General features: G+C 28.3%; 1 protein-coding gene across 3 annotated transcripts in view; it reads left to right on the forward strand.

The window, feature by feature from the left end:
- LOC136078297 (uncharacterized) overlaps positions 1 to 14859 on the forward strand; it is a 105557-nt gene extending 90698 nt beyond the window's left edge. For all 3 annotated transcript variants that reach the window (XM_065793777.1, XM_065793778.1, XM_065793779.1), the window contains one exon: positions 13337 to 14859. In XM_065793777.1, coding sequence (XP_065649849.1) covers positions 13337 to 14679 — 1343 coding nt within the window. In that variant the 3' untranslated portion in view covers positions 14680 to 14859. The remainder of the gene's footprint in view (positions 1 to 13336) is intronic.
- The last annotated feature ends 9793 nt before the right edge of the window (positions 14860 to 24652 follow it).

Below are 24652 nucleotides of genomic sequence, written 5' to 3' on the forward strand. Positions count from 1 at the left end.
TCCCTTTAATGTTACTTAATAAGCATGTAGAATTTGATAAAATATCAAGAATTTCACAGAGACCCAGCCACGAGAAAGTCATTTTTGCACCTTTCCTATCATCTCTTAACAGGTTTCTTAAAATTAATTCTGACCAACACAATACTTTGATGCCGTTGCATGCTTTCTGTCATAGTCAATTTTTTGTTTCTTTGTGAACAAACAATACTGTTCATGGCTTTTTCTTCAATTCCTCTTTTCATTTTTAAAGCTTTTTGTAAAATCTCTTTATCAAATACAGGATTATATTCATCATCATTGAGTCTATCAATGTATTTTACATCGATTGGAAGGCAGGGTTTTCCGTTATACGTAAGGAAAAATGGTGAGTACCCCCATTGAATCATGCACTTTAACACGTAGAGCCAAAAAGATTCCATTTAAAACTGACACCCAATTTTGAAAATTTTCATTTAAGACCTTAATGATTGGTTTCTTAATTGTTTGGTTCTGTCTCTCTACAAGGCCATTGGCTTGTAGATGGAAAGCCGAGGTAACATGCTGCTGAGTACCTGTCATGTCATGTTATGCAATCGATACAAAGTTTACAAACTCCCGACCTTGGTTATTGATTTGTATTTTAAAACAACCATGTCTGCATATAACGTTATAGAGAAAGGATGCTACTGATACTGCTGTTTTGTTGCTTAGAGGTTCAGCTTCAGTTCATTTTGAAAAAAAATCAATAAGAACAAATTTGAATCCATTCGATTCAGGTAATTGAATTAAATCCACACCAACTTGCTTTATTACTTATTGTTCCACTTTAACAGGTTTTAAAGCAAGAGAGACTTTAAGATTTCTGTTGAAGGTTTTCTGACATCGCAAACATTGATTTATTCGCTTTGTGATATCCCCAAGTATTGACAGTCAAAAAATCTTTATGATATTTGCTTTCTAACAGCATTAATACCAAGGTAACTGGCTAATGCAACAGCTTTCTCCGAAGTTCCTAGACCCTCATGAACTTCTTTAACTATGTTTAGTTGCTCTTATCGATCCATTACCACAATCACCTTCGAGAAACAAAAGCTTGATTGTAGTTATTTAAATAAAAACAATAATTAGAACCAAAAAAATGTTTTAAATGTTAAAATTATTTTTGAAATTTTGAATTAGTTAAAAAGTTTTTCTCACGACACCAATATTTTTTTTTTTGCAATACATCAATTTGTTGTCTATAATTGCAAAGGTTTTACATTGCCTTTTAAAGTTTGCTTTTTTTCCTCTCTCGTTTACATCTTCAGGAAACTTTTTGTCATTCAAATATTTCCTGATATCATGAAAGTTAATACCTTTGTACATCTTGAAAACGCCGAAAAAAAAAAATGCCAAAAACTGTATATTAAAAAAGTCAGTAAAATAAAAACGATAGCAGTAAAATTCCAACGTTGAAATTTTACTGCGCAGTAAAATTTCAACGTTGGCTTTTTGCTGCGCAGTAAAATTTTAACGGTAGTAAATTAAAAATGCTACACCGGCCGGAAGTCCAATCGGAATTTGTGGCTTTTAGGTCATTCCGGTTCCGGCTGGAATTACTATATATCACGCCGTAATACCGGAGTTTATGTTTTACCTTTTTTTTTTAAACATGTGACACAGACTGTGTAAATTAAATCAAAATATCATTGTCCAACCGGGCAATGAAGAGCTATAGGTAAACCTAGGTAAAAAATATAAAATTTTTAACAAGCACAATATAATTTTATTTCCTATAATGAATTATGTAAAAATTTCTAGAAGTTTAGAAATATTGTGGTGCAAAAAGAGTTGTAACCCAGTTTTGGACAACTACCTCTCATTTTAGGAGAGGGTGTGTTCCACCTTCCCCATTCCCTCTCCCCAAGTAAGGTGGTTTTTCTAGTTATTGTTGGTTTATTGACGAATTTAGTTGGCTAGTCTGGTATTTAAAACAAATCAGTCAGGTAAATTTCAGTTTTAAGGACTTCTTTTTCTTCATTTTTTTTTCTTAAAAGCCAGTCAGTACTTTTTTTGGTTTGACCTCCTCCCCATCCCCGTCATTAAATTAGTAGAATTGTCTCTGTATATGTATTATAAGTTATAAATATGTATTATAATATATATTATAATATATTATATATATTATAATATGTATCATAATATATAAATATGTAAGTTATAAATATGTATATAAGTATAAATATGTAGCCACGATGCTAAGGTGTTGGCTTTCACTTTCTATATTGAAGATAAAAAATTACATAAATATAACTCTCGTTCTGGCCGGAACTTTATTAACAATTCCGATAAATTTGGTTCGGGCCGTAATTCAAAATTTCCAATCCGGTACACCCCTAGTTATTAGTAAAAGGATCATGCTAACGAGTTAGTAAAACTTTTTAATAATAACTATTCACTGGGTTTTATTATTCAATTTGTGTTGAAACCCTATTTTTTGTATTTTGATGATGTAGTTATTTTTTTCAACAACTAAATTTTAATTGTCGCCAACGTTGGCAACATTTTAAAAATTTTTAATTTACTTTTTTTTTTTCTTGCAGTTTTTTATAAGAATAATTTGTTTTTCAAAGCATTTTTATTAAATCCCATTCAATTAACTATGAAAAATTACAAAATCATAAATTCAACAGTTTTTTTGAAACAACAAAATCTTACTTTCAGGTTGATTGGTTAAAGTTCTGGTTGTAATATAGATAAACGCAGCGCTGAATTATTTAAAACTTAATTTTTTATTGCGTTCTGCTATGGGAAAAAAGCGACAACAGCTAGTCTATCAATAGAGCACACTGTAATACAGCTTAGGGTACAAATGTTTACTATACTTAATAAAAACTTAAATATCTGTAAAAATATAAAATAATTAAAAATAGATTTAAAATAAAACTTTTTTAAAAAAACATAAAGTTTAAGTTGTAAATTAAACTTTAAAGAAAAGAGCCTTCAAATAATGTAAAATATATTCAAAATATGTTTTGTTAAGAATACAGTATTCAAATATTGTTTCTCAGAGGCTCCACCTCTAATTTACTGATACTAGCCACTAGCTTTATTCAGAGTGCATTTGCCGAAGGCACCAGTTCTTGTTTCTAAAATATGGAAGATATAAACTAAAAATTTCAGTTAAGAAATTCTAAAACGGAAGTTAAGGGGCTGCGGAAATTCTGAAACGGAAGTTAAGGGGACCTTACGCAGCAAAAATTGAAATTTTGAGTTAGTTTAGGAGAAAGAATCAATCCTTCCACCCCCTGTCCCTACGCCAGTGTTTTTATATATTTGCATATAATAAGTGCCGACTTTTGGTTGCTTTTTGCCTTCGGTGTTGTAGAAATTGAGATTTTCTATTTCTATTCTCATGTATAAAAATCCAGTAAAATATTTGGTTCCATTACAAAGTTTAATTGAACTTTAAGTGTTGTTTGGCCGTTGTCAGTTCTCACTGAATCTTATGATTAATTTATCACTACCTTTCAGATTAGGTACAGCTTTGAACGCTTGTGTAGTCCTTTTGAGATTCTATGTTAAAATGGTTTCCCAGGGCAAAGACCTGGGGTAAGGATTGTATTGTACGCGCCCGCATTTTTGCTACAAAACCTTGCAATTGATTTTCACTACCCTCCAAAGTAGCTAGAGCTTTAAAACTTTTAGCAGTCGTATAATCTCAATTACGTCGGGATGATGCATTTTAAAACATTTTCCAGGGCTGACGACACAAGGGGGAACAATTGCCCTTCTCACGCTCTCATCCTGAATTTTTTCTTATTTAAAGAAAAAAAAATTTGAAAATTTCTTTGAAAAGGATGTCTTTAAATTTTTTAGATTTACTTGTTGTTATTATAGTGATAAAAGCAAAAGCTCATACTACAGAGCATCTCAAAAATAAGATTGAAACTGACTGAATATAAAATTATTCTATTTGAAAACAAGTGTGAGCTATTTTGAAGAATTTTAATATATAGTTATTTTTTAGCATTCATTAAATAAAATAGGTCTTTTTTTTGATTTTAACAAATGCATGTTCACACTGTTAAAGTTATCTTCATTATATAATTCTGATTCATTGAATGATATTTTGAAAAGTTTATTTTATGAAGTCTAGGTTTATTTATAAAAGTTTTTAACTGTACATTATCAATATCATATAATAATTAGTATTTTAGTTACTTGGTTATTCATAAAACGTAATTAAATATATTTATTATGACGCGTTTCTCAAGTTTTTTTCCTTGACGAACAGTTTTGCAAGTTGCGATGCGAAATGGATACGTTTCGAAAGAAATTTGGTTTTTCATCATTATTTCAAAAAATAAAACCTTAAAATGTTACTTTGTTGCGATACTGAAAATAAAATTTTAGTATAAACATTTTGGTATAAGAAGATGTTATTTTTTACAATTATATTCGTTTGGCGAATAAACTTTCTTAAGACTTCAAAACGTCATTTAGCGAAAGTGATCGATCCGTAAATGCGACTTCCTCAAGCGCTACTTTCGTAAAGAGTTTTCGTAAATTATGTTAAGTTTTTTAGTTTTAAAATACTCAAGTATTTAAAAACTTAAATATTGAAAAACTTTCCATACAATATAATGTGTTTTTATCGACAGCCGCTAATTAAAAAGTCGTTTTAGCTGTATAAAAAGTTACAATAGGATTATGGAAATCGTCAAAAATGTTTTGTTAAAAATTTAATATTATTAACCATTTTTTTTTTCGCATTTATAATTTAAAAATATAATAAAAGAAGTCAATATGCGAAAACAATCGTTTCATCTTTTTAAAACTGAATTTAAAAGCGATGTGCGAAGCTAAAATAGATCATTTTTAAAAGACATCATTAAAGAGTTTCATGTAATAGTATTTGAGTACCCTACGAGGGTATCTATACTCCCTTGAAATATTGTATAAAAAATAATATAAAAAATAAAGAGTTAATTCATAATAGAAGTTTTTATTTAATCAAAATAGATCAAAGTAAGCGATTTAAACATGAAAACTTAAAAAGATTGCTTAAAATAAAACAAATTGAATAATTATAATTAAACATTTATAAAATATAAATATTGCTGCTATAAATATAGCCCAGAAAATAAAAAATCATTTCAACGATATTTAAGTATCTAAAAAACGTCAAATTTTTTGTAGAACCTTAATTTGCTCCTATAAATTAAGTTTTTTTTTATGCAGCATTTAAATACATTGGGTATTTATTATCACAAAAATGTTATGTTAAATTTTTTCCTGGCTAACGCCCACTGTGTATGTGTGTGTGTGTGTGTGTGTGTGTGTGTGTGTGTGTGTGTGTGTGTGTGTGTGTGTGTGTGTAAATAGTCCACATTTTTATATCATTTAACTTTATTTTTTTATATTATAAAAATATATTAACCTTAGCTTACTTATTTTACACATACAGTACTTTTTTACCATTACATAAGTAACACTTAAAACACATTATCACATAGTCAGATTATGAAAACATTTACTCGCTTGATACAATATTATCATATTATTCTTTTGTTTACTTTTTTAACTCTCCCATCATAGACAGACTTGGTATTATCAGAATCAAACTATTCGTGGCAGATTTTTTTACCAACAATTTTTTCATACAGTATATCATCTAAGTAATCAATTTGCTTTGAATACAAGCGTTTATACAAATTCTTTATTTTGTATAAAGATAGTACACGCAGCTCTCTCTCCAATTATAGGTTCTTTTTAATTCATGTTTTGCTTTTTTGCATGACTTTTTTTTAATCTCTGCTTGTATTGCAGGATGGTTTGGTCGATTTGTTTACTTTTTTACGAGCGATGTTAATTGACCACATAGCTAACTTTTCTTTAGATAACTGATTTAGGCTATCAAAATAATCTAAAGTCCTAATTTTTTTTATTTATAATTTGCATGATATATAACATATTTTTGCATAGGGCAATCTTCCTTTGGCATCACTAACCATATCCATTAACTCTTTACTGTCTATATTGTAAAGCCTTCTCTTACTGTCTCTATCTTCAGTATCTCAGTAATTGAAAGTGAGAAATATCTCTCATATTGACAGTTCTAGACATCTTCCACTGCAATAAAACTAGCAGAAGCCCTCTCGATAAGTCCATCAAAAGGTTTACAACATGAAAGTAATATGATTACACATAATTTAAGCTTACATGCAAACATACAATAGTAAACTTTCCATACAAAGTTCCCAGTTTAAATGCACTAAAGAAAGCAACAAAGTTAAAAAATATAATCTAACACTCTAACTAACAGTTATTAGGGTGGACCCAGCCTAAAACGTGTGACACTTTTTGTTTAATATTATGTAAATATTTTTGTAATACAATCGATATTTTTTTATAAAATTTTAATAATTGATATATTAAAAATGTTAACAAACAGTTTTTAATAAAACCTTTGCGTTGCACTCTCTCTCGTCTACTATGAAAGGGTGCCAAATAAACATTTGATTTTGATCTAAATAAGTTATATTGCTTAAATTATGAGTTATTTTTACACTTTGGATCCCCCCTACCTCCCACTGTTTAACTTGAAATAAAATTTGGTACCAAAAATGTGTGAGTTATGCTTGCAAAAAAATTGCAATGAAATTTAGCAGAATTATATACAATGTGTAAAACTAAATAAAATACAGCCAAGAAAAATGAAAGAGCATTTCTTCAACGCTTATTAATTACCAAAAGTACAAATAAGTTTTAGATGTCAATAAAACTACCTATAAAACTTTTCATTGTAATCAAAGAGACATAATAATAAAGTTTAATTATTCTAGTTTTCAAAAAATGTTAATACTAGTATGAAATTCTAAAAAAACACACTTTTCTTCCTCGCTAGCAAATAAAAAACTTTACATATTATATACATACAATTCAAAAAACTCATCTAAACTTTTGTTAAAATAGTAGACGTCTTTAAATGAGAAATTTTGTAAAAATAGACAAGCAAATTAATTTAATTTTATAACTAACTTATCCAATGTCATGTAAATTATGCAAGTATTGCATGGGGAAGCGCTAAAAATTAATAAGGTTATCTTTATTGGCAACAAAAGCATCAAGCACGTTTAAGAATCTTTAAAGATCGTTTATTCATACCGAACCGTTTTTATTTGAAATGAATACTCCATATTTATATCAACTAAATATTTTCAATATTTATTATTTGATATTCAAATGTAAAATTAACTTAACCCTTATATATTTTTAAAACTAATTTGCAATAAAGCCCAAAATCTAAAGCACCCTAACAAATGACAGTCTTATTCATCAACATTATTCGTATAGAAATTTTGGAAAATCTCTTATATCATATCGCTGAGCTTTAGAAAAACAAATAGTTTTGAAAAATTTAGATTTTTTCTAAATTTTAAATTTTTTAATTTATTTTAAAATTAACTGAAATAGTCATTTTGTCAATAGATTATATGTTCGAGTTCTCTTGATCTCTATTGTCTTTTGTGAGTGTTTCCTAAATGCATTATTTGAAATTTATAAATTATAATATAGGTGTTATTAAATATATGGTTAACCTTTATTGCGTTTTTTATTTTAAAAATATATTTCTATTGGATTCTTAAACGGTATTTTCTTTTTAAGTTAATTGGTTATATTATTCTAATATTGTTAAACGGTTCTCGGTGACAGGATATTAGATTTTTGGGTTTCAGGATTTTTATATATATTTTATACAACGACATTATACTAGAATACTGTGATAAGAACAAAAAGTATATATACATACATATATATATATATATATATATATATATATATATATATATATATATATATATATATATATCTGTAATTTAAATTTAATTATTATTTATTACCAATGCCGGATTAATTCGGCATTGGTAATAAAATTAATTTTTAACCAAATTAACTTTATTAATTTCTCATAAAAATAAAAACTCAAAACTTTAAATTTAATTTCAAAAATTTAAATTACAGATTTTTATATATATGATTTATTAGAAAATGCGAATTGACTACATTTTAATTTTAATTTTTTTTTTTATTTGAGAACAAATAATATCACTTAAATTAATAATTGTTTGCTTTTTTGTTTACTTATATTTATTGGTAAATACGTATTGAAAAAATTTATATATTTTTTGAATAATTAGTTTTTTTTACTTCTTTGTTTTACAACAAATGAATTATAAATTAAGATTACAATATTATTTTTGCAAAATTTGGACAATAATGGACAGAAAATATATCAGTGGAAATTTAAAAAGCAAACTGCGAAAAAGAAAAAAAATGTGACAGACAGCAAGCAACATTAAAAAAAATACCAAAAGTGACTACTTTTTTCCAATCTTTTGATAAAGAGTGGGAGAAGAATTGATGTGAATCAATTGAATCAAATCCAGCTGTATAAAGTCCACAGTTGCAGAACGTAACAGATAATTCTTCAATTATTAATATATCGGTGTCATCCAATTCAACAGCGCAGTAAGAAAATGTGTTATATGGCAATGTAAAAATACTGTGGAATTTAGAGGAAGGAATAAACAATTAAATTTATTTTTATTACCATTATTACTATTCCTATTATTATTGTTATTATTATTGTTATTATTATTATTGTTTTGATTAATACTGTTAAACGTATTACTATTTTTAATTGTATACTTAAGCCGCACCGTCCTTTTTTGTTTTAGTCAATAAGTCAATCTGACCCAGCATTGTGGACGATTTTGAAAGATGCACAACGCTACCGGATTTCTATATAAGAAATTCCTAATCGAAATGCTAAAGACAAAAATTTTGAAAAATCCAAAAAAGTTACACCAAAATAAGGTGCTACCCTCTTATCTATTTTTCTTTTAAGTTGAAAAGTGGCGAAGTTCGAATGAGAGACTGGCTTATATATATATATATATATATATATATATATATATATATATATATATATATATATATATATATATATATATATATATATATATATAAAAGCAGCATTCTTCCTTTTATTGTGACTTTTCCAAAATAGTCCAGTGCTATTTTGGAAAAGTCACAGTAAAAGGAAAAATTAATATTCATTTAAAACAGCAGTTGGAGGATGAAAAGCGAGGAAGAATTTTCTCGGGTCTTGGAGTTTTTAACAAAGTTTGACCCATTTCTTGCTAAGCACTTAGAAAACCAAGAAAATCAGGGCGGAGGAAATATTTCATACATTTCATCAACAATTTATGATGAAATTGTCTTCTTAATGGCAAAAAAAGTTCTGGCTTCCATTGGTAGCGAAATCGCCAGTGCTAAATACTTTTCACTGATTATTGACTCATCAACTGACACTACACACTGTGACTCTGCAAGAGCCATTTCTACTAAAGTTTTACATTAAAAATACAATCATATTCTTGAGACATTAGAATCAATTATTCTGGATAAAGATGAAAAACATCAGACACAAAACGAAGCCATTGCACTTTAAAAAAAAAAAAAAACTTTAGATATTGCTTTTATGGCTTTGGCACAGAATAATGTTACGATTTGATGCTACTAGTAAGAAACTTCAGGATAAAACTGCAAATTCGGCTTTTGGTGTTCGATTGCTTAAATTTCTTTTGAAATATATGACATCCGTTCGTGATAATTTTCTCGACATTCAAGAATGTGCTAGAAGGTTCTCAAGCATTATTCCTAATCAGTACAATCATGAAAATTAAAGAAAGTAGACGCGCAAGTTAGGGTTTAGTGAGAATTAAGTGATTTTTAATAGCTTTGACAAATTTAAAATAAATTTTTTTTTCCAATCATAGAAAAATTGAAAATGTGCTTGAAAAAAAAACGTTATGCTTACGAATCTACAGAAAGAAAGTTTGGTACTCTAACTAGTTTTCAGACCATGACCGTTCCGATCATTGTTGCTGCTGCCAAATCTTTATGTACTATTTATCCTTCAGACTTAGATACACAATTTCTTGATGAAATTATCCAGTTTTCCAAGTTTATAGCAAATGAGAAGAATATATCAGCACTTGAATGTTTACAAGCAGTTCGTAGGAATAAGTTAGAATCAGTTTTTCCTAATGTTGACATCGCATATCGAATTTTTCCCTTCCTATAATCAATTGTAGTGCAGAGAAAGCATTTTCAAATATGGCATTAGTTAAAAATGATCATTTAACATTGAAGATCTCCGTTCTTCAATGTTAAATGATCGTTTAAATGCTCTTTATTTAATGAATATTGAAAGAACACTGTTAAAAAATATAAATTTCCAAGATGTCGTAATTGATTTTGCAAATGTAAAAGCAAGAAAAGTTTCTATGTAAACAAAAAAAGTAAACGTATGTTTTTTTGTATTCATTTTTAAATTCATTTTTCTAAGAATGGGGCCCCAAATAATATTTGGGTTACGGCCCCCAAGAACCTCAATCCGGCATTGTTGATTTTATTCATGTTTTTATTAATTTATTTAAAAAACGAATATCTATAGAAATAAAACAATATCAAAATAAAAATATTACCCTAACCCTGCTTTAAGAAAAGATCGCCGTAAGCAGTTGAGGATACGAAAATATCTATTTTTAAAATCCTGGATTAACATCCAAAGGATACAAAAAAAAAATCTCATATAAATGTACTTTTCAATTTTTAGTTTATTTTTACATGAAATTTGCAATCAATATTTTTCAAACCAAGATTTTGTTCAATCTTTAAAAATTTCATTAATCACATCTACCAAGTATTAAAATGTTCTCTTTTGTTTTGCTTTTTTAAATTTTTTTGCTGTTTTAATCCACAATACAATTTAAAAGCTTTTTTGAATAATACGGATGTGACAAAACTCTTTTGTCACATTTTTTCAACTTATTCCAGGTTTTTTCCAGGTTGAAAGTTTATATGAAGGGTCTTTAATGCTTGCCGATCGAGAAACTAGACGCTTAAAAGTACAATAATTTAGATATTTAAAAATCAGTCGTTCAAAGTCTCAGAATGTTAAAAAGTCAGTTTATTTTATAATTATAATAAAAAATGATGTAAATAATTAAAATACTCAAGCTTTCAGTAATCAATATCTGCATAATCTATATTTTCAGAATGTTAAAACTTACGCATAGTTATGAGCTGTTTATGGCAGTGACGGATCCATGAATTTTTGGTTGAGGGAGGGGGAGGGGGGGCAGTGGATGTTGAAATATTTTTGTATTTTTTTAAAGATTGGCGCCTTCTAAAAAAAAAAAAAGATCCTCCATTTCTAAGATATTTTAGGACTTTTAGGTTCAGTTTGGGGGGAATATGTGTATCCCCGATCCCACCATGGATCCGTCAATGGTCCACGCAACTGTATTAAATTAAATATGATTAAAAAAGCATTTAATTAGATTTGGCGTTAAACTTACGAAAAGAACCCATTATATTTTAAGCAAAATTACTTCAAATAGAATTACTGATAAAATTCTGTAATACTATTATATAACGCTATTATAAAACGATGATAAAATAAATAAAAGTCCTAAAATGGATTCTCCAAGAACTTCAAATGAACTTCGCATATTTAAATAAATAGATTCTATTCTATTTAATAGTACTAAATCTAAACACTTAGGTACGTAATTTGTTGATAAAGATACTAGGGGCTGTCCATAAATTACCTCAACAAAATAGGGAGGAGTGGGGTCTGAATTTTGTTGACATTTGTTGACAAGAAGGAGGGGGAGAGGGGAAGAGGTAAAGATAAGTTGAGTAACAATGTTACTTTTTTAAATAAGCTTAGTTACTTAAAATAGGAAAAATTAGGCAGCGTTTGCAGTCATGTGTTACGTACTCGCTAAACCTCCAGTATTTTAATAAAGCTATTTATATTCCTACTTTTTAAAAATCGTGTTGTGTTTTAAAAAGACCCGACACGTACAGAGCTAAATAAGCACACACGAGATGTTTACTCGTAACACAATTTTTTTTTTTACCAAAGTAGTTGTTGGTTACCCTGCAACGCAAATAAAAAAATTTATGTACGTACTTAATCTACACAATATTGTTTAAACGCTAATACCAGGCGTTGGCATCCGGCGGTTAATACGGCTCTTTAACTCCATACACAAACATTAATATAATATTGAAATAATTTTTGATTAGTAATTAAAAACATTTGGTAAATGATTTGAAAAAAGATTTAAAATAAAGATATTGGTAGCTCTTTAAAAATTCTGTTTTTAAAGTGTTACCAACATCTTTATTTCAATATAATTATTAATATTTGTGCATGGAGCTAATGAGGCGCATCTTGACATCGAAAGTATCACATGATGCTTGCAAGCTGCAGGTTACCGACCTCTGCTATAAACGTTTAAATAATATAATGTAGACCATGTACTTACATAAATCTTTTTTGTTTGCACATTAGACTAAAATTTTGTAAAATGCTACTATTGGCTCTTCTTTTTTAATAGGTTGCCGACCCCTAAAACAATTTCTAAACGCATTTTTTGTTATACTAAACTCTATTAGAAATAATTGGCTTTTACTGTGAAATTGAATTAAGTCTGAAGTTAAAGTGAGGAGGATTGGCACATTGAAGTGTTGCATTAATTTGAAGTATGTTCAAAATATAAACGTGCTAGGTATATACATTTTTGTAAACACCCTTCAATCTTTATTTTTTTTTATTCGAAATAAGTTTTTGTAGTTATAAACTGGAAATATGTTTTTAAGCTAAAAGTTTAATAAGTTTTTTTCTATACCTTTTACTTTTATTCATTTTTTGTTCAGAGCAAGTATTTGTAATTTTAAATGTTCTCTAAATAGTTTACTTTCAATCTCTTTTTTGTTTTAGTTTCAAATTGGTCTAATCAAAAAATTTTTTTGTTTTTTTTCAATTGATTTTTTTTTTCGAAGGTAAGGGGGTGGGAGGGTGGTGGTTGGGAGGGAAAATAATTTAATGTTGGCGAAATTTTTTAGGGGCCTCTCAAAGTTTGACAAGTTGTTGAAAGGGGAGGAGGGGAGGTAAAAGTTGCTAGAAAATTGTTAACCTAATTCATGGACAGCCCCTTATCTGTATAAACAAATTCCTTGCAATTGCTTAGATCCTTTTATTCAAATAAACATAGCTATAAACATGAAATTTTAAGAATGTATAGACCTCTAAAATGAACGTGTGTTTTCACAAATTATTTTTAAGTATTTGATAAAGCTTTTAATTATTGTATGTTTATACTATTGTTTAATAAGAAATTTTTTTAGAAAATTATCATGATATTTTGAGGTTCGATTTATATTAAGTTTTTTAGATAAAAAGTGTTTAACAAGTTTTAAAAATAGTTTAATTTTGTTATGCTTTATTTAGATACAACAGTTGAACATGGGTCATACTTACCACAACAAATTAGTTTTCCTATTCACAGTTTGGTATTCTGTATTAACAGCAAATTTTTTAGAAATCTCTTTTACGACTCTGATATGCTGGAAACAAAAGAGAACAAATTTTTTCTACATGTTAACCCTGGAGATATACAGTATGTGAAATTGGTTATTAAGTCATTTTACAATCCTGATATAATTGACAACGTTAACACTATTAAATTGTTAAAGGTTTTAGAATATGCCGATAGATACATGTGTGACTCGCTTCTTAAGCATGGGTTATCTATTGTCAAAAATATTACGGTTACAAATGTTGATGAATGCAGTTTTCTGTTAGACAAAATAGCTTACTTTGAAAACTATTTAGGACATTTATTAACCAAAGACTTTTTTACAAACGTTAAAAGTTACTGTAATCAATTTCTTGTAAAAGCATTTACTCCGCTTGAATGTTATGCGTATAATAAGTCATTAATCGAGTTGAACTTTTTAAGTTTTTTAACCTTAATAAAGTCAGATGGTGAGTTTCTTTTTAGTGAAAACAGTGTAGTTGCATGTGTTTTAAACTGGTTAGAAGCAAATGAAACACAGCAAACAGAAGAAAACATCAAAGCTTTGCTTTCACAATGTCGTTACGAATACATGGATGTATTATTTTTAAGAAATGGATTGTGTTACACAAATCCTATTTTTAGCAAATGGTCCGGGTACCTTAATTGGTATATCAATGCCGTTTCCTATCCTTCTGTACAAAATAATGCCACAGTTACTTCTAAAAGAACTAACAGGCAAAAAAAGCAACAACAGCTTTTTGTCCGACGGTCACAACATAAGGTATCAAAAAGTTACATTGCAATTGATGAACTTAGTTACAAATATGAGCTAAAAATGAAGTTTAACGCTAACACAAAAAGATGGACCTCAGATAAAAACATGTTGTACCGTGGGTATGTTTTACAACTTTTTATTTGCGCAACGAATAAAGTAGTGCTACAGATGATATTAGGAAGAGACAATCAGAAAAAAGAAATGGAAAACTTTAATTTTCAAATTCCATTTGAAATTGAAATTCGCGAGTTTCAACTTTCCCTTGAAGCCAATGAAGCATATCAAATTTCAAGCAATGATTATTGTCAACAAGGAAAAAATCCAGTTTTTTTGCCGCAAAATGTTGAACGAAATTCAACTTCTTACACAAAAAAAGATGTTTTTCAATTTAGCAAAGTTATTATTGCAAATATTTTACTTGGTGAAATTTCAAAATATCAACCTGATACAGTCCAAAATGAAAATGACATTATTGTTGTTATTAAGTTTACCTTATAAATTTAATCGAGATTTTGCTGACCTATTTTTTTAATCTATATTGAACTTACTTTTTTTTTTGAATTATTTTGATTGGTTTTTGCACCTTTAGCGTATATATTTGGTTGTAGTTCTTAATGTTATTTTTGGGTTTTTTGACTTGTTAGTCTGTTAATTTTTTGTATTATTATCATTATCTTTATTATTATATATCTAATAATCTTATTTACAAAATATCTTTATATAAAAGCATAAAAGTATTACATTAGAGAGAATTGAATACAGAGCTCAGAAAAATCAACGTCCTATACCCAAATAAAAGTTTGCTTATTTTGGGCGAATTATATATACTTTTTGATTTTAATGTTTAACTTGAAACAAAAATGTTTTGAGACAGAGAATTTAAATAAAATACAAGCAACTATTAAAGAAATGAAGCTAATTCTTTAGTTGAATCCACTTCATCACTAAAAACACCAAGAAACCAATATTTACATACACTACTTAATATGAAGAACTATTTTTAAGAATATTTGTTATCTTCAAATGAATCTCTATCGACTGAGATAAGAAATAAGAGCAACGAAAACTTAGTGATAATTTTCAACTTCAACAACTTTGGTTGTTGGCCACATATAAGTTTCAGCAAGTCTTCAAACTCCGCTGGAATGTTGGGTTGTAGTTTCATTATGCCTGCAATTTTTTCAATATTTATTGGTACTTTCCCTGCAAAGTAAGCTTCTTTACTTGGAAAACCTAAGTTTAAGCAAACCGTTACTCTTAAGGAAAAGCTACCGCTCTTTTCTCTTTTTTAACTTGCTTACCTTTGGTTTTATTGAAAACACTGTTTTGTTTGTAAAATTGCGGCCACTGCCTAAAGTCTAAAATTTATTAAAACTTTTTATACCATAATTATCATTTTTGGATGTCTCAATAAAGGTCACATATATGGTCTACTGTATACAGCCTATCGTGTCGGTTTAGTTCTCGCTTTATTATGCTAAAACCCCTATCATATGGTAGGAAAGAGTGCTCTCTTATTGAGTAGAATTGCTCAGTCTTTTCTTATTTCTTTAAATCAGTCATGACTAAGTAAAAGACTACAAAATGAATGGTTTAAATTTTAGCCCCGAACAAATATCTGAGAATAAGTGGAGTTCAGTAAACAAAAAATTGCTCTTTGTTACAAAAAATTGTCTTTGTAAAAAATTGCTCTTGTTTGCTTTATTGTTATAAACAAAAAAAACATTAACTGAAAATTGCCTCAGTTAGAAGGCTTTTTGTATTGGCATTTTTAGGGTTTGTATATTCTGCATAACGTCAAAACACAATGATAAAACTTGACTATTGTCCTCGCCATTGATACTTTTTTGGATTCGCCCAAAAAACTTTTTGATTTGCATTTATGTATATCAATTTCAGATTGAGCATATCTCTTTGCTGCCTCATTGAGATGAGGACTTCTTAACTTTAAATTGAAAAAAATTAAATACGCGGCCTTCCAAAGAAAAGATTATAGTTTTCTTGAAACTAGATAAAAGAACTTTGTTCCGCAAACTTTTATTGAAATTTTTTTTTTTAAACGGCCTATAAATAATTTTAACATTTAGAGTAGTGGCTTTCCTTAAATGAAAAGTTTTTAATGTGCTGTCTAATAAAAAGTTTGATTTTTTTCATGTAGTGTTTATTTTTTGTAACGTCCTCTTTTATTTTCTGGGTTTTTCCCATTCATTTTCAAAGTTTACAATCTTTCAATTTATTTTTTTGTAACAGCATGTAAACTTTAAAAAACTCTAAAACATATTTGCATTAGATAAGAACCCACCATAACATGATGCTTAATGCTAGCACTTGCTTTTAGAACTCTTTTACTTTCTAGGTCGTCTCTGCTTTATTTCTTGAGAATCAATCTTATCTTTAGTGTTGAAGGTATGGAAATGGTTTAAAATATCAATTTGACCCTCTTAGTCAATATTTTTAAGACAGCTGTTCTTCTTGCAGCCAAAAAAAAGATAAAATATCCTTTTATACTGCATATTATTACAAATTTTAACTGTAAAAATGAAATTATGAAACTATTAGTAAAATTGAATACAAATCATTTACCTGTAGGGTTAGCTGCTGTACCTTTGAGGTACAATATTGTCTTAGGGTAAAAGATTAGTACATCTGTCCAACAATATCTGTGGGGTAGTTCAAAAACATCTGTACACTTTTGACAGATACCATCTGATCAGATCACTATCATTTTTAGTTAGTTCATCTTAAAAATAATTTAAAATCTACAGATGTTGTAGATGATAGATTTTAAAATCTTAAGATGAATAATCTTAAAATCTACAGATGTTGCTGCCCAGATGTTATTACACTTTGATAACTTAAAAGATGTAACTATATCTGTAGAACCCACAAATGCAGTTGCACAGATGTTATTACACTTTGATAATTTAAAAGATGTAACTAGATCAGTAAAATTCAAAGATGTAGTTGCACAGATGTTATTTCATTTTGATAATTTAAAAGATATAACTACATCTGTTGTATTTATTTATATTTTGCACAGATATTATTAGACTCCAATGAAATTTCAGATGTTGTTAAGCAGATGTTATTAGGCATTAATGAAATTTTAGATATTGTTGGACAGATGTTATTATACCTCATTATATTTACAGATGTTGTTGGACAGATGTTATTAGACATGGCAAAAACTTTCGTTGTTACCCTGACCCTTTCCTTTGTAGCTAAAAAATTAACTTTTTATTCTGGCAACCTTTATAATGTATCTCTTCTAAAGACTTGAATCTGCTTTCTTTTTCTTTGCTGATTTTTTCTCAAGAAAATTATTACAATTAGAATTTATATTATATTATATACTATATCATGTTATATTAGTGAAAAAGGAAATTATTTTTTTGTCGGGTGAATTTTAGATTTAGGGGCGTTTTTTTATTTTCTTATTTAGAAACGAGTAAGTGCTTTTTAAAGTTTCATCGCCCCTCCTCCTTTTTTTGTGGAATCGTCTCTGAGTACAATACAATAAACAAAAATAATAACTGCTTCATATCAACTGTTTCAGTCAATTGCGTTACTACGTCTGCAGGCGGCCTATAAGGAATTTTTATTCTAAGAGAGGATAAGTTAGTGACTCAACTCCTTCTAGCATATACAGCTCTACAATCGATTGCAGTTATAGTGGTAACCATACGTCTAACATGTCTGTTTTTATCATAAGTAGTTGAAACCTATTCATGAAATATCAAAACCATTATTAACTTAATTTTCAAATAGTTTGACTTATCCCCTTTCAGCATAACCCGATTCATTTGTTTGATATACTTACTTGGCGATAAGTAAACAATGAAAAAATAAAATAAAAAAATAAAAATTATACCTAACAAAACATATGTTAGATGTACTAGTAATTAACCTCTTGAGAGATTTTTCATGTGATTGCCATTTCTTTAAGATTGTTTGCCAATGATATAATCTTAGTAAATCAAAGCATAGCATATTGCTAAGCAATATTTTACAAAGTAATATCTTTTTATGTTTTTGAAACTGTATATAAGCATGGTTTTATTATATTTATTGACCGTCTAAGAAAATTTTTTTCATTATTTGATCATCCTTTACTTTAGTAGTTGACCATATGTTTAATGAGATATAAATGAACGCAGTAAGAATATTTTTTATACTCAGTGAATATATCAGTGAATAGCATTGTATAGACATTGAATATTTTTGAAGTTATGAAACAGAAATGCAACATTTTAATACAAATGAAATGATAAATAAGCGTACATTTCTGATATAAAGTATGATCTACACATGTCTGCAGTGGCGAAGGAAAGTTGTGAAATTTAATGGGAGAGGAGGCTGAAAGTAAATGTTAAAATAGACAGAGTCCTCATTTTTATTTGATACAGCAAAATAGGTAAAAGTTCTAAGAATGATAATCAACACGACGTTATAAATCTTGGCGCCTCTAGTGGAATACAAATTTTACCTTCAAAAAAAATGTAATAACCATTGATAATTGTTCAGAGAGTTTTACAATATTCAAGTAATAATCTAAACACAAGATAATTCAATATTACAGTAATATAAGTATAAAGTAACACATCTAACAAAACGTAGTTTAATAAGTAAGTAATACTTAAACTATGTGGTTTCCCAAAATATCGTTGACGCTCATCATTTGCCTGAACTAATTCTATATTGTAAGAGTTGATGTGGATTTTCAAAAATATCTTTATGAACTCTATCAACATAACTTACAATGGAGCTGTTTACTATTTTTTGAGTCATTGTAGAACGGTAGATATGTTTTTAACCTCCTTAGACTGGAAAATGATCTTGCTGCTGTTGAGACACTGAGCCAGAATCATCTAAGATTGTAATTCAACATTTTGGTTGTTTGTAAGTACTTTGAATTCACGGCTCACTGACATACAGATTATATTTTACTTCCTTTAACAGCTGATCAAACAATATATCTCTTAATCTTTAGTAATAATTTAGTAACAAACTCGTGATTAATTTTTTTCTTACAATGTTTTAAAGGCACCAGAACAAACAGTCCACCAAGTAGAACACAGTGGCTTCAAGTTTTTCAAGGGAATTCTGATATTTTTGTCAAACGACATCTGCTGCCTGATTCCATTTAAAACATTAAATTTCAGTTTTTTTTTGTTATTCAATGTAAGTAAGTTTTGATTGTAAGTAAGTGACAGACTGTCCCGTTTAAACACTGTGCAAAGCAATGGAGAGAAATTGCTGTGTTTTCTTATATTATTTTTCCTCGTATCAAAATAAAGTTTTCTTTTTTTATCTATAGTCTCATTTTTTCTTTTAATTGAGCTCTTAGTCCACGTAAATGCCCTGTCAAAATTGCTGCCCAATCATAAGCTTAAACAAGGCAGTTTTAAAGACTTAATGAAAACCAGAGTAAAACATCTTTAACAATATTCGTTATAGAGCCGGCACCTAATTGATCCAGTTCAAATCGACCATTGAAGTCCTTGACGTAGAAGAAGCTTTAAGGACAATAATTCTTTTAAAAACATTTGTTAACTCTTATTCTGGTTTTGCTCAATCTGCTTTGAAAGTTAATTTGTTACAGATTTTGCCTTATAAGCTGGTATTTTTCTAAGGACCCCCATGTGTGCATCACTTGGATCGTGCTCATTTTATTTCGTAACTGCTTTCTTTCATTCGTTGAATCCTGTTTTCACAAAACAGGTATCTTCTTTTTGCTTAAGTCACGTTTGTTGTTACTTTCTATAAATCTAATAACACAGAGTGTTTTTCACTGTTATTTAGCATACCAGGACTTTCGAAACATTTTAAACTCTAATTTTTCAATTTTGATTCGCTTGTCACTTGAAGAATATTTTCATTATCTGGTTGGTAGGTCTGGGCCATATTTGAATTGCAAGATAGGAAATTTCAGTATAATGCAGAAGGTACTGAATCTTAATGTCAGGCTTGTGTAACATTTATACGTTTGGCTGATGTAAAGTGCGGTAAATTTTGGTTTGTAATAATCCTCGATTCGCCAAGGCTTTAAAGTCAATATTAATTTAATTAATAACATAAAAAAACTGTTGTAATTTAATAATTCATTTATTCTTATTTATTAATCTATTTATTCTTATTTACTATTCTCATTTACTCTTATTTGTTAATTAAACATTTTTTATTCAGTCAGCAAAAACAATGTAATTATAAAATAGTTGTTAAAAAAAATAAATAGTAGGCCATTCAAAACTAGAAAGCAACGCTGTTTTATATATATATTTAATTTTTCAAAATACGTCAGCAATACATGAATGTTGGAACTCTCTCCCATCTTCATGTTTTCCTGATTCATATAACCTTCAATTTTTCAGGTCTTCTGTTGATCATTTCCTTGCTCTTTTACTATATTCTTTATTTTCTAGTAACTCCCAACTTAATAGTGGATCCTTGCAGCCATGTTAAGAGTAAATTAGAATAAAAAAAACAACTCAAAAATTAACTTTATTATTCATTTAAGGTTTATCTATTGATTCATTTAAAGCTAAACTTAAAGCTTTAGAGGTTTTCAAGTTGATTTTTAGCATCAACATCTCAGGTATTACTATTTGGATTTTTTTATTGCTAAAATCTAAAACTGAGAAGACATAATAAATATTATGATTTACAAGCTCTCCATCAGTTTAAGAATGCTGATATCTTTCCATGTCCTATGCTATGGAAAAAATTTGCTTCTGTTCTAGTAACTGATTTTTTACTCTTAGGCAAAGTATTAGTCTGTTGAATTTTAGCTTTTACTTTAACCAAAACATAAAAAGTTGGTCTTTTGCAGCTTATTTAAACAAGAAATTTGAAACAATACAGTATTATGTTCTCCTAAAGTAAAAAATTACTAAGTGTACTGAAATATCCCCGTCTCCTGGTTTTTAATTGTGTCAAGGCTAGAGTTAATGTCTAATCAATTTAGACAATTTTTAACTGCATTTGATTACTATCTTGTAGAAGACCTTCAAGGCATAGACTTGTTCAATAATGTAACCTATGCTATATTCTTTCCTGCAAAGGATAATTTTGGATCTTCTGAAATCTACTTGTGGGTTATTGCTTGTGCCTCTTTATTAATAGCACCTTGTTGTCTAAATAATTAAACTTAGATATTTAAAAGACCTATTTGGACCACAAACAAGTATAGTCGACAACAAACTTAAACGACGTCATTTGACAGACAGAAAAGACGTCATTTTAATAATCTTTTCAATAATCATTTTAATAATCTTTTTTAAACGCTTCTACAACGAAGCAAATTTTTGGTTGCTTGGGAGCATTTGTAATTACTTTATTGGAAAGAGATAAACATTTCCTCTGATATTAACCTAGCTTCCAATCATTTCCTAAAATCTTTTTATGAAGTCTACGATGAAAACTTTCTAAAAAGTAAAAATATTTAAAACCAAAAAATGTAAAGTTATCATATACCGTGGATTACGAATTGCCGACGAAAATCTTCAAAAGTCAATCTAAAATTAAACAATAAAATATTTAAAAGCTAAAACAATTGAAAATCTAAACACAAGATAATTCAATATTACAGTAATATAAGTATAAAGTAACACATCTAACAAAACGTAGTTTAATAAGTAAGTAATACTTAAACTATGTGGTTTCCCAAAATATCGTTGACGCTCATCATTTGCCTGAACTAATTCTATATTGTAAGAGTTGATGTGGATTTAAAATACTAACACAAAACCAAATCAAGCTTTTAAAAAATAGAATTAAAATCTTTTTTCTTCCACCAATATTTTATGGAAAAAAAAGAAAGAAAATAATAATAATTTATTTTTTATATCGTTTATATGTCGTTTATTTATGTATATGAATAATGTTAAAAGTATATATTTTTTTTCATTTTTCTTTATCAATTTAGTTGTTGCTGCTTTTCTATATTTTGTTATTTACTTTTGTTTAACTAATAAATATAACGTATAATATAGGGTTTAATATTGTATATAATAGTTTAGGTATGTATATATTTTTTCTCTCACTCTATCTTTCTAATTTTAAGGAATTTAAATTTGTGTTTTCTTGCACATTTTTTTCTCACTTATCTTATCTCTTCCGTTCCTCCTCTTTTTTTTTTTTTCGTTTTTGTTAGTCTTACTCCTTCATTATTTTTGTTCTTTATTCCAATTTTTTTAACATTATTGTTCCTATTACCTTTTTTTTCATTACTTGTATTATTGTATTTTACTCTCTTTCCCTGTGGGCACGTTTTTAAAACGTTCTTTGAACGTTTTTATTAGGTTTAAATTTTATAAAAACCTCCAATAAATGTTTTAAAAACGTACCGTATTCACTGGGTTGTTATCTACTTGTCATAATATTTTTCTATTTTTTGACTAGTTGGAGTGTAACGCCATTGTTTTTTTTACCATATAAGTGACACCGAACCTAATTTTGTAAACTATATCTAAATTTACTATAGGTAAATAAATTGATAAAAAAAAAAAAGGGAAATTACGAACTCAAATATGATTCTTGTAAAATAGCAATCGAACTCAGCAAACTTTTTGTCTCAGAAGTAATTTAGCAAAAAATTCTCCAAATAAAAAACAAACAAATTATATCTCTTTTATTACAACAAATAACCTTGATTCTTTTGAATTGCCATTTAAAGAATTTACAGTTGCTTTAAGTATGATGAAATCAAACAGAGTGAGAGCACCGCGGAAAAGCATTTAACTAGGAAGTTCACGCCTCCTTCCTTACCATCGTCTTATTGGGATAGAGCTGGCGTCGAACCTCAAACCTCTTGGTTCTGAGCCTTAACTCTAACCACTGCGCCAAGGCTATTTATGGCAGTATAATTATAGGTTTATACAGAAGTATTTTTTCATATTCAATAAAACAAGATATTTTTCCTGATCATTTTAAAATGGAAAGGTATACCGATAGTCAAAGGAGCAGGTCAAACCAGTGTTAATCACTATTGCACTATCTCTGTTCTTCCAGTTTATTCAAAAGTATCAGGAAGAATTATGTATAACAGAAGTTACACTCATCTAACTGACATTTAGTTATTATTTAACCATCAGTATGTATTTAATAAAAAACAACTCTACAGTTTTCCAGTTAACACGTAATACCATTGAATTGCTTCAAAAATCTGAGCATATTTTAGGCATTTTTACTGACATCTAAGTTTGATACTATAGACTACAAAACTCTTTTTAAAAAAACTCAAGCGTTTAGATATAACAGTAAACGTTCCATAATGGTTTAAATGTTATTTAAATAACTGCAAACAATCTATATCCATTGGCGCTTCGTCGCCAACGTGTTTGTTAAAGATTACCTGCAGTGTTCCGCAATGACCAATTCTTGGAGCTTCTTTTTCTTATATATATTTACGATCTTTATAACGTACTAAGAATAAAGACTATAATGTTTACCGATGATACAAACTTATTTTAATCTCATAATAACATCACTACAGTGTTTCAACTTATGAATCTAGAATTAAACAAGATTTCTTAGTAGTTTAAATGAAAAAAATTATCACTTAAACTTAAAAAAACTAATTGAACATACTTTAATACACCTTCTTAAAAAAATTAATTCCAAATAAAATCATCTCTTTTCATTGTTTAAAATAAATTGTCGAAGTAAACAGAGTAAATGTTACAAAATTGTTGGGTGTTTGTATTGATGATAATCTTACTTGGAAAAGTCACATTAAAAACTTGTGTAAAAATACTTCAAAAAGTATCGAAATTTTATATAAAGTAAGAAGCTTTTTAAATAAGAAAACTCAATTATATTTCTTTTTCGTTCACAGCCATTTCTAAAATGCAAATATTGCATGGACTACCAGTAACAAAACAAACTTGAACATTATTATCGTCATCAGAAGCATATAGTGCGTTTTATAAATTTTAGTAAAAGTTTTACACATGTAAAGCCTCAATTGAGAAAATGACTGCACAAAAAATACATCAACCTAACCTTTCAATTCTTCCCCGATTTCTTTTCATAATTTGTACTTGTCAAAAGATAAAAAATAAATCCTCATATATATATATATATATATATATACAGTTATGGCCATTGAAATCCGACCACTGCTGAATATAAAGAAAAACAGTCTATGCATGCGAGTAATCAATTTATTTTCTTCCCTGACATCAATGATTAGTTAATTAGCTTTTAGCCAATCACATTAGCGTTTATTTTATTGCACTGTAAAATTTATGAAGCTATATATCTCATTGTAGTGTATGGATTATCATTTAACTGTCACAATTTAATTATGACTACGAAGGAAGGTCTTCGTGCTAATATTGAACTTTTATGGGAGGATGGTGCAAGTGAGCGTCAGATATCAGCAAAATTGCGAATGCCAAAATCTACTGTTCATGATATTATACAACTAATCAAAGACACGGGATCCACTGCGCCCAGAAAACGTTTTGGT

This window comes from Hydra vulgaris, chromosome 03 (assembly GCF_038396675.1).
Source record: "Hydra vulgaris chromosome 03, alternate assembly HydraT2T_AEP".
NCBI lineage: Eukaryota > Metazoa > Cnidaria > Hydrozoa > Anthoathecata > Hydridae > Hydra > Hydra vulgaris.